This window comes from Sorex fumeus, unplaced genomic scaffold (assembly GCF_029834395.1).
Source record: "Sorex fumeus unplaced genomic scaffold, SorFum_2.1 ptg000007l, whole genome shotgun sequence".
In the NCBI taxonomy this organism is placed as follows: domain Eukaryota; kingdom Metazoa; phylum Chordata; class Mammalia; order Eulipotyphla; family Soricidae; genus Sorex; species Sorex fumeus.
Window position 1 is genome coordinate 4861250 of NW_026606064.1, and position 12263 is coordinate 4873512.

At 40.0% G+C, this 12263-nt stretch overlaps 1 protein-coding gene across 1 annotated transcript; it reads left to right on the top strand.

Annotated features, from left to right (window-relative positions):
- Window positions 1-817: 817 nt before the first annotated feature.
- On the top strand, window positions 818-1786 carry LOC130044920 (olfactory receptor 10AG1-like). Its single transcript, XM_056137598.1, has one exon. It carries the CDS (start codon window positions 836-838, stop codon window positions 1784-1786), a length of 951 nt encoding a protein of 316 aa, XP_055993573.1. The 5' UTR covers window positions 818-835.
- Window positions 1787-12263: the final 10477 nt, after the last annotated feature.

A 12263-nucleotide genomic window follows, 5' to 3' on the forward strand; every position in this document is an offset into this window, starting at 1 on the left:
TTTAATCAGCATTAGACATTATTAGGAAATGTTAAGAATAGAACAATGGAGTTGTATTTGGTTGCAGGACAATTTAATTACAATGAACTTTGGAATGCCTGTGAATAAGAAAATTAAAAAAAACATAATTCCAGGGTTATATTTCTTGACTGAGTTAAAATATAATCAATATAAATTGTATATGAGCTGTTAGTAGGGAAAGTTATTAAAAAGTAAGATTTGATTTTTCTATGTTTTGTATACATAATGAGAGGTACATAAAGCAAAACAATAACAATGCATATATGTATTTCATCAGGTACAAAGAACTTGTGTAATAAAACTGTTTCTCATTGGAATAAGAATTAAAGAAATTAAAAGCCTTTTTTAAAAACAAGAATAATCATCTTTAATATAAAATTCTTGGCATTGAGAACAGATAAAAACAGAAAAATTCTTTTAATCATACTTCTAACAATTGTAAAACAATCAGATATTATTTCTGCACAATAAGTTCTAAGTAACAGTACACATTCTTTTCTAAATCTGTTATCATTAAAATACATTCAAATGCTTTAGAATTTTAGTGTTAAAATACTCATTAATTTTACACATGAATATTTTAACACTAAATAATGATAATTTGAATTATTTCCTTGAATAATTTTAACTGCACATCAATTCATTTCTATAGTCTCAAATTTCATTTCTTGAAAAACAAGGAGTTAGGGGCAAAGTAATTCATAAAATTATATTAATAGAATCCAGCATCTTATCCAGTGCACAGAGAAGAATATGCAGTTCAAAAACTGCTCATTTTAATGAATTTGTCATCTTTAATTTACTATGTCTGCAGATGGAGAGCAAATTAAAGATGGAAAAATCAAATATCACTACCATGGTGGGATTTGTTCTCTTGGGGTTTTCTGATAGCCCCAATCTCCAGTGGATCCTCTTTGCAATGTTCCTAGTCATCTATCTTACTATCCTTATGTGCAATAGCATCATAATACTGTTAATAAGCATTGACCCTGTTCTCCAGACCCCCATGTACTTCTTTCTCAGCAATTTCTCCTTTTTAGAAATCTGTTACGTGACTGTCACAATTCCAAGGATGCTCGCAGACCTTTTGACCCAGAAGGGAAACATTTCTTTCTTAGCTTGTGCAACACAAATGTGTTTTGTCCTTATGCTGGGAGGTTCTGAGTGTCTCCTCCTGACAGTGATGTCCTATGACCGCTATGTGGCCATCTGTAACCCTCTGCACTATCCTCTCGTTATGAACCGCAAGGTCTGTGTCCAGCTGGTCACTGCATCCTGGATCAGTAGCGTTCCGGTGGTCATTGGACAAACATGCCAGATTTTCTCTCTGCCCTTCTGTGGGTCTAACACAATTAATCACTTCTTCTGTGACATCCCCCCAATTCTCAAGCTAGCGTGTGGGGACACGTTCGTGAATGAGATCGCTGTCTATGTGGTCGCGGTGGTGTTTATCATGGTCCCCTTTGTGTTAATTGTTGTCTCCTACGGCAAAATTATCTCCAGCATTTTGAAGCTTTCATCAGCCAGAGGGAGGTCCAAAGCCTTCTCGACCTGTTCGTCTCACCTGATAGTTGTAGTCCTGTTCTATGGAACGGCCACCATCACTTACTTACAACCCAAGCCCAATCAATCCGAAGGAGTCGGGAAACTGATCTCTCTTTTCTACACTGTTTTGATCCCAACGTTGAATCCCATTATTTACACCCTGAGGAACAAGGACATTATGGCAGCACTTAGGAAACTGCTAACAAAGTTATTGACGTGACTCACAGACTTGAAATTACAGAAAGAAATTTCTTAAACATTTGGGCAGAACAACAGAAAATTACCTTTTAGCTTTGTTCCTCGTTCCTCTGCAACACTAATTTACAGCATTATTATTAGCTTTATTGTGCCAAGGGACCTTATTTCATAAGGCTAAGGAATTCCGTGTGGTCAAAACTAAGGCCATCTTAATTTTATGATCTAATTTGAAATAAACATATCTTTCTTTTTACTGTAACCGAGTGAATTAAGAAATTGCCTAAGCAAAACAATGAGAATTAAGTTAAATCATATAACCAGGATTTGGGGTCATGCTCAGTGATAAACTTTCTTTTTCCTTTCTTTTCTTGGTTTTGGGCCACATGCAGCTGTACCCAGGACTCCTAGTCCTGAACTCAGGAATTACTTCTGGGCATCTCTCAGGACTATATGTAGTATCAGTACTCAAACCAGAGTCCACTGCTTACAAAGCAAGTACCTTAACTACTCAATGATCCTCTCCCATTGCATAAACTTTCTTTAATTTTCTTTTTCCTTCATATCAACTTGGTTTTTCTTTTCTGTGTCTATATTCTTGTTTAGTCAATGAGAAAAACCAGCAGCCTCTATGACACTGGAAGCAGATAAAAGCTTAATTTATTATTATTTTTTTGAAAATTTCCCTTTTGTCACTTCGTCTTGCTTTTCTTGTTCTCATCACTATGGTCCCTTTAAGACCACAAATCCCAAAAATTACATCAATTATTCCAGCTCTCACAGTTACATGGTACCATTATACCCTTTCCTTTTAGTTTCAAGTTTTGATTCAGCAGTATCTAATGAATATTAGATCTTTCTGGATATTTCACTAGAAGATATCCAAGTTAATGCATGGAGGGCTGAAAATTAGAAAACACTATTGCTGGTGTAATGAAGTTAAGGGTTTTTCAGTGAGATTACTACGGCTTCCCGTGGGGACCATGGGCACATCAGCATCCTTCAAAAAGTGAGAAAGGCAACTACTAGATGATCTCACTCATCTGTGGTCACGAAGGAAAAGAAATCACAAGAATAGATGGTATAGGATGATGGCAAATCCTCTACCTTTGATTACAAAAACTAAGCTTGATAAACAATGAGGGGAAATAGGAAGAGAGAGAGAGGCAGAATAGAAGTGACACAAAGGCAGTGTGTAAAGTGTTGGGCATTTTGATAGTGGTGTGGTATACTGCCACTTTCTATATCAAAATATGGACATAACACTACTGAAACCATGTTATCTAAACTACAATATTTTAAAATTTTGCACAGCGGTAGGGCATTTGCCTTGCACACAGCCAGCCCAGCCCAGCCGGGTTCGATTCCTCCGCCCCTCTTGGAAAGTCCTGCAAGCTACTGAGAGTATCTTGCCTGCAGGGCAAAGCCTGGCAAACTACCCATGAGGTATTTAATATGCTAAACACAGTAACAACAAGTCTCACAATGGAGATGTTACTGGGCCCGCTCGAGCAAATCGATGAACAATGGGAGGACAGCATAAAAATTTAAAAAAAAAATAAATGCAGAAGAATTTAGAAAAATGGATGCAAAACCAAGAATATTTTGTGAAAATAGATTCAAAGACTGGAGAAATATAGTTAAAAACTGAAGAATTTGGTTAAGAGCTACTCAAAGTAGGAAGAAACACTTTTTTTTTCTTTGTTTGAGAGGATTTGAGACCCGCTAACACTGTGATTTTGGGCTCAGTATTCTAGGACAATCAGAGACTAAAGTTTTGTTTTAATTTTAAGCTTTTAATTTTCAATCATTTGTTACAGACGGTCTAGGAAGGAAAATAATAAAAGATGCAAGTTGTTTTTTCATTAAAATGTTTTTATTGGAATGTTTTGTAACATATTTAATAATTTTTGGTTAACAGCATTTTTTCCAGCTATTTTTTTTTCAAACTGGATAAACAAAACCTCCTGGCAAAATTCCCATGGCGTATTCGATATGCCAAACAAAGTAACAAGTCTCACAATCTGTTGTGAGACATTACTGGTACCCGCTCGAGCAAATCGATGAACAACTGGAGGACAGTGCTACAGTGCTACATCTTGTAGAAATAATATTTGGCCAAGAAATATTATTATAAGTGCTTGCAAAGAATATTTGGTGATTTTTTTTCTTTTTTTAATAACACAAAAGAAAACTAGAAGGAAAGAGAAGACTCCTTAGTTCAGAGGATATCTGTGCAATCTGCCAGTATACCTGCTCACGGCAGTGCTCCTGAGTTGCTGTGTTAAGGGAACCCTAAGCTTGCTTGATATGTGAGAAAAAAATGAAAATGTAAAGATCAGTATCAGTGATATCATGACTTAAGTTTTTTTTAAAGACGTAGATATCTTATTACTTCACACAACATTTGACAGTGATAAATATTGCAATATAAAATCATCTTTTTTTAAATTTGGGACCATTCTGACAGTGTTCAGGGCTTAATCGAGACGCTGTGCCTCAAGGATCAATCCTTGCAGTAGTTGGGGGACTATAAGTGGTGCCCAGTATGAAACCTGGAGTGGCACATCCAAGGAAATTGCTTTACCTGCTATACTATCTCTCTGACCCCAAATTTCCATATTTTAAGTGAGGTATAACACTGGAGTCATCATACTTGGTTATCTTATAATTTTTTTTCAGTGCAAACATTTTTAATACATCACTGCCTGATTTCATTAAAAGGTATACATGTTTGATTGATGACCGGTGCTCGCTCTCTTCATCCTTTCTATTTATTGATCTTTACCTATATTTATCTCTATATTCATCTAGCCATATTTATATATGTATATGTAAGTCTTTGATTTTGTATAAGTAAATAACTATTAATATCAAAATATTTTTAATAAAGTCAACTATCATTCTTTAAACCTACTTTTGCCTAAATTGATAATATGGATGATGATTTCTCTTTCTTTGGTGAATTATTTTTTAGTCTCTTGAGTATTTTTGTTTAAGTTTCGTCTTTTTCTTCATAATTAAGAAGTGCCAAAAGGCTGAACAAGTAGTACAGCTGGTAAGTTACTTGCCATGCATGCAGTCAACAAGGGTTTGGTCTCCAATGTCCCAGATTGTCCCCCAAGCACCACCAGCAGTAATTTCTGAATGCAGAGTAGTCCCTCAATATTGCCAGGTGTTGTCCCAAAACAAAATAAAATATAAAAATTAAAAACAAACAAGAAAGAAATGCCAAAAACGTTTTGTACCTTTGAGTTATTTGTAAATAACTCTTATTTTTTAATGCATAGTCTTATTAAACATTTTTTTATATTTTGCTTTTTGAAATTCTAATATTGGTTTATACACTGTAGCACTGTCCTCCTGTTGTTCATCAATTTGCTCGAGCAGGCCCAGTAACGTCTCCATTGTGAGACTTGTTCTTTGTTTGGCATATTGAATATGTCACCAGTAGCTTGCCAGGCTTTGCTGTGCGGGCATGATGCTCTCGTTAGCTTGCTGGTCTCTCTGAGAGGGGCAGAAGAATTGAACCAAGCTAAGCTGGCCACACACAAGGCAAATACCCTACTGCTGAGCTATCGCATCTTTTAAAGAGCAATTTCTATTATAATTAATATACCATGCCATATTGGTGACACCTTCAGGGTTAGGGGAATGAGACCGATTGTAATTACTGGTTTTGGCATATCGAATACACAATGGATAGCTTGCCAGGCCCTTCCGTGTGGGGGGGGGGAACACTCTCCATAGCTTGCCAGGCTCTCAGAGAGGGATAGAGGCTTTTGGGGCGCCCTCTAATCCCCCTTGTAGGTGTTCCCATGGTTCAAACCATATTTGAACCCTATCAAATATGGTGCAGCAATCCTGGAAGATGGGTATTAAGTGTCTTATTATGTGGTCCCGAGCATCCTGGAGCGTGGTGGTGGCTGGGTAGTAGAGGCAGTGGAGGTCTTCCAGTGAGGTATTTATCTGGTATGCGTAGAGATAGGGTGGGTCTTCTGTGCATAATATAATCTCTGGGTCTCTGGCGGTTGATGGAAGCAGATAGGGCAGGGTAGGGTGGGGCTCCTGGTTTTAATCTTTAATCCCTTCTTCACCTGGACCATCTTCAAGTAGGCAGGGGTCACACCCACCAACTGACCCCTCCCCCCCCCCCCCGCCCGTGTAATCCCATCAACAGACAAGACCCAGAGACCCAGAGACTATAAAACCCAGTTCCTGGAAGTGCACAGCTGCTTTCATGGCCGTGCGACCTCTTATTATCTCATTCTTACTTTGGACAACCTGGCAGGCTACCGAATGTTACCTGCCCACATGGCAGAGTCTGGCAAACTCCTCGTGGCGTACTGATTTGCCAAATACCAGTAACAATGATGGGTCTCATTCTCCAAACCCTGAAAGAGCCTTGAATATGGCACTTTAAAATCTCAGGGCTAGGACAAAGGAGATGTTACTGGGGCCTGCTTGAGGCAATTGACGAACAACAGAATGATCGTGATCGTGATCATGATCATCACCTTTGGTTGGTGGGAGCAAGCAGAGGATCTTTGTCCCTGGCTCTGTTGAGCTTGGAGTCCAAGGTCTCAGAGTTCCGCTTATCTTGTTATGTAGGGCTTCAGTCGTGAGTGAGTCTTGGCCCGAGGGTCCGGAAAGCATACTGGAGTGTGGAGGCGGCTGAATAGTGGAGGTACTGGAGGTAAAGGAAGACCTCAAAGAGAGAAGAGAAGTGCTGGTAGATGCGGCGGAAGCCAGGAAAAGCATTCGTAATGCCCACCTGTCCTTCCCCAACTACAACACCTAGATGACTGCCCTCCGATGTCCTGATGGATCTATCAATCTACAGAAGGGCAATGGAGAAGATTATGCATGACTTCTACTCAGATCTCTTTGATAGCCACGTCCACCTGCCCACATACCAAATTCTGCAGGATGGATATGTCGTTCCCAACATGCCATCCCTTTTGAAATCCAACACGCTATTTCATCGGTAAAGAAACGAGCAGCACCTGGCCCAGACAAGGTCAGATCTGAACACCTGAAGAACCTGCCATCAGTAGTCATCAATATGCTGACTCGGTTCTTCACACACTACCTGTCTGAATGCAAGGTTCTGTCCCAATGGAAAACCAGCAGGACTGTACTACTGTACAAGAAGGGAGACATCCACGACATTGGCAACTATCGCCCAATATGCCTATTATCTGTCATCTACAAGCTGTTCACTCGAGTCATCCTGAATAGGATTGGCAGAACACTAGATGAAGGACAACCATGCAAGCAAGCCAGTTTCCGAAAAGGATTCAGGAAGAATGACCATATCCACATGATAACCAAGCTCATTGAGGTTTCTCAGGAGTTCAAGATACTGCTCTGTCTAACGTTCATTGATTTAAAGAAGGCCTTTGATTCTGTTGAGACTGAAGCAGTCATCGGAGGCCTAGTAAATCAGGGCATTCAAACTCAATACATCAGGATCCTCCATGAGCTATATTACGGATTCACTACCAGTATCTTGCCATTCTACAAAGAAGTGATCATCAATGTCAAGAAAGGGGTTTGGCAGGGTGATACCTTTTCACCGAAACTCTTCAGGGCCACACTCGAGAACGTCATGAGACGACTGGAATCGGAAAGAATGGGAGTGAAGTTACATGGTCGGCAACTAGACCATCTCTGCTTTGCTGATGACATTGTACTAATAACACCAAACATTAGCCAAGTGGCACAAATGTTGGCCAACTTCGACTGTGAGTGTGGAAAGGTCAGACTACAGCTGAATCTCACGAAGACAATTTTTATGAGAAACAGTCTTGTTCCTGACACTCCATTTGCTCTCAGCGGAATAACCATCTCTGAATACAACAGTTACGTGTACCTAGGTCGAGAAGTCAACATGACGATTGGTCTGTCACCTGAGTTGTGCCGGAGAAAGAGAGTGGATTGGACGCCTTCAAGAACGTCGAAGAAATAGCTAAGAAGATGAAGAATCTCTGGCTCCGGGCACATCTCTTCGATTCCACCATTCTTCCTGCATTAACGTATGCCTGAGAGACCTGGGCCTTAAGAAAACAGGATGAGAACGCTATTTAGGTCTCCCAAAGAGAAATCAAAAGAGCTATGCTTGGAGTATCACGCTTCACTCAAATGAGAGAAAGAATCCGGAGTTCCGAACTTTGTTGACGGTCAAGAATCAGGGATGCTGTCTTGTTTGCCAAGACGTGGAAAATCAGATGGGTTGGACCCGTAATGAGATTTAGAGACAACCGCTGGACTAGAGCCTTTACCAACTGGATTCCACGAGCATCAAAAGACCTCGTGGCTGCCCACCTACCAGATTGTCAGACTTCTTCATCAAGACCCTGAATGATCAGTTTGAGGCTGTTCGTGTTCCTAGAATGAACAGATGCCATTGGGCTACACTAGCATACAACAGGAAGAAATGGAGACGTGGCTGGCTCATATTTCTTAATGATCACAAAAATAATATATAACTAGCTTGAGAATTTCAAGAAGGACAATGGCCAGGAATGTTTTTATTGATACTCAACTACTGAATGAAGCCAAGATGTTTTAGTTAATTAAAGTGAGATCAGGAAAAGAAACTGATCCCCATGGCAAAAATATTTGGACACATGCTAGAAGCATTTCTAGGGTGGAGTGTGCCAATCAAATGTTCTTTTTCATCACTAAGTGCTTATTCCTTACAGTGATGCTCTATGACTACTGCGTGGCCATTTGTAGCCCTCTGCACAACCCTCTCATCATGAACCACAAGATTTGTGCCCAGCTATGTTCAGCTAACTGTTGGCATCTGAACAGGTGTAGTCCTATTGCAATTATGGCAAACTTGTCAAATGTTTCTCTCTACCATTCTGTAATTTCAATGACATTAAGCACTTCTGTGACCTCTTCTCTGTTCTCAAGCTGTCATTGTCACTCTCCTCCCATTGTTCATCGATTTGCTCGAGCGGGCCCAGTAACATTGTGAGACTTGTTGTTACTGTGTTTGGCATATCGAATACCTCATGGGTAGCTTGCCAGGCTTTGCCATGCGGGCGAGATACTCTCAGTAGCTTGCTGGACTCTCCGAGAGGGGCAGAGAAATCGAACTTAGGTTGACTGGGTCTGCCTCGTGCAAGGCAAATGCCCTACTAGTTGTGCTATCTCTCCAGCCCTAGTCTATAGAAACACTTTTATTCTCTACGAGGTGTCACTTTATGTAGCTACTCTGCTCTTTGTTGGGGTTGCTTTCCTACTGATGGGGGAAAGCTTTCTCCTCCTGTCCCCATTTGGATTTGCTACTATCACCTACTCAAAGCCCAAATCCACAGTGTCTGCAGAAGCTGGCAAACTTCTTTCTCTTTTCTATATCACAGTGATCCCAATATTTAATCCCATTATATGCAGTCTTAGAAATAAGTAGGTTATTGTCACCCTGAGAAAATTATTTCTTAAAAATTGGAGTTTTGAGTTCAACTGTAAAGTTTAGCCTGTTTTTAACATAAATAAAAGGATATCAGATAAACAACACAAGTAAGAATATATAAATCAATAGAACTCTGAGCATTCCCTATTATGGATTAATAAATTCATCTAGTCATTTACACTGAGAAACTTTAAATCACTCATGTTATTTACTGTGCTCATGTAGTGTCTCCAAAGTTTGATTTATTTTAAATATTTCTTGCCTAAAAATAATAGTAATATGCCTTTCATATTGTACATAAAATCTGAAAAATATTTGGTCCCTTTGTTATTAGTTTTGATTCTCTAGCAGACATTCAATAACTACTTAATAGTTAATGTTTTCAGATGTGGTGAGTAAATTCATTGGTAAATAAATTAATGTTTATACACACTTGAAAATATAGACATTACAGAGCATCAGTATAGAGACAGGGAAGCCAGGATGCTTCATTCATTAAAACATGTTATATATGTGCAAGTTCCTGTCTATCCCAAGTATTACATAGTCCCCAAGTACTTCTAAGTATATAGACTCCCCACCCCCAAAAAATACAAACATATTGAACAGTTAAACAGTTAAACATACCTGACGGGGACACAACTATTCACCCTATTATTATCTGTGTGTATTAACCCCTGTAATGAAAACTCAAAGTAAGATATAGGTGTGATTAGTTTTCTTCCTAATGACTTTTTCTAAAGTAATGACATAAGATAGAATTCCTACCAAATTCAAACATATAAACTGGCACATGAGTATGCACTCTATTTTGTAATTGTGGCACCAAGTATTGGTTTTTGAATATTTTTATGTTTTCTAAAAGTGCACCCCAAACAGCCACATACAAATATTTAATTGCAAAATAAAATATTGAGTTTAAAGAGGAGAAAAGTGTTTGATTTGAGTCATCTGAGTCCACACATTTATATTGGTGTACCTCATTATTGGGTTGGAGCTATAGCAGAGCGGTAGGGTGCTTGCCTTGCATGCAGCCAGCCCAGGTTCGATTCCTCTGCCCCTCTCAGAGAGCCTAGCAAGCTGCGGAAAGTATTTTGCCTTCGCAGCAAAGCCTGGCAAGCCACCCATGACGTATTCGATATGCCAAACACAGTAACAACAAGTCTCACAATAGAGACGTTACTGGGCCGGCTCGAGCAAATTGATGAACAATGGGAAGACATTGACAGTGACAGTACCTCATTATTATTATACTTAACCTTTTTAAATCTTTGAACAATTAAATATTTGATCTGGTATTCTCTGAAACTTTGCATCTCTCTACAGAATCATGAAAAGCTCCCTCTCAAGTCAGCAACTTTTAACAAGATATTATTTATGTCTCAATGTTAATATTTTTCTCTATGTTAATTTTTTAAATTTATTTTATAAAGTAGTTCACAATTCTTGATTATATTTAATATTCAAATACCAATCCCACCACCATTACATCTCCCATCATCATATTTTGGATGTTTCCATCCTGAACCCCAATCCCTGCCCCAAAGCAGAACTGAAATAATATATTTTGTATTGTTTGTTATGAAAACCGCTGAAAGTGCTACAAAAAAATATATCCTTAGGGAAAAGAGAGTGAAGATTGTTGTATTTCACCCAGGGTCCATTAAGCCCCTTTTCGTTTAAGTGCCATTTTGGGGACTGGAAAGATAGTGCCAAGGGTAAGATGCTTGCCTCCAGTGTGGTTGTAGCTGTGACCCTGGTTTGAATGCCAGCACCACCAGGTGGTATACTTAAAAAACATTTTTTTTAAAGGGCCAAAGTGATAGTACAGTGTGGGGCATTTTCCTTGCACATACCTGACCCAAGTTTAATCCCTAGCTTCCCATATGGTCCTGAGCACTGCCCGGTGTGACCCAAAATCCACAGAGGTGGGGGGAAGCTATTGGAGACTGGGAAAATGACCCAAGGGCTGGAGTCACAAGCTCTGCATATGGGAGCCCTGTGTTTATCCCTAGAAGCTCATGTCCCTGGAGCACTGCTAGGTGAGCCCCCCAAAAAAAGAAATCGGAGAATTTTCATCAATTTAGATGTCCCTTTGTATGCCCCCTTTAAGTCACCCATCTTCTAGGGTCATGAGTCCGTTGCTTTTTAAATCTTGTGATTTTCCTTTTTTTATTTTACAAATAAAAATGGTGGTGGTCAGAGGTCTCTCCCAGAAGTCCTCGGGAGTGGAGTGCTGGGATTTGTACCTGGGTTTCCCAGATGCTTACTAGCGCCAGCACTGTACGTATGCCTGACTTAGCTATTCCCAACATGGACATTGTGTGAAAGGAGTTGTAGAGTATGTACTCTGCACATGAGGTTTCTGTTGTAGTTTTGTTTGGGAACCACACCTAGTGGTATTTAGGGGATACTCCTGGTGGTGCTCAAGAAACACAACCTGGGCCAGGACCCTGCATGTAAAGGATGAGGAGGGGGGAAGGGAAGGGAGAGGGAGAGGGAGAGAGGGAGAGGGGGGGTAGTTTGTAGTTTGTGACTGTTGGTAATAGGGCTGTATGATTCTCTGGTGTATATCCTCTGATACATACATTTTTTATGAAGTTAATATTGAGGAGGATGAAGACCGACCTGAGTTTCAGAGTTGGAATCTGTGTCCACTAACATGTCAAAAAATTCCCAGACTGGGTGAACTAGAAAAGAGTGATCTGGACCAGAGTGATAGTATCATGGGTAGGACTTTTGCCTTGTACTTGGCTGACATGGGTTTGATTCCCCAGCACCCATATGGTTCCCTGAGCTCAGAGCCAGGAGTATCCCCGAGCACAGCCAGATACGCCCCCCCACCCCCACCCCCAAAAACGAATCTTGCGGTTGGAGCAATAGTAGAGTGGGTTGATCCCCTGAGCATGGCTAGGAGTGGTCCCTGAGCACAGAGCTAGGAGCAATCCCAGAGCACTGTAGTGGGTTGGCCAAAAAAATGACAAGGAAGGAAAGGGAAATTTTATTGCATAATCCCCCTGCCCCCCAGGTAAAAGCTCAGTGAGGGGTGAGCTTTGTGTGTACAAGGAACCAGGTT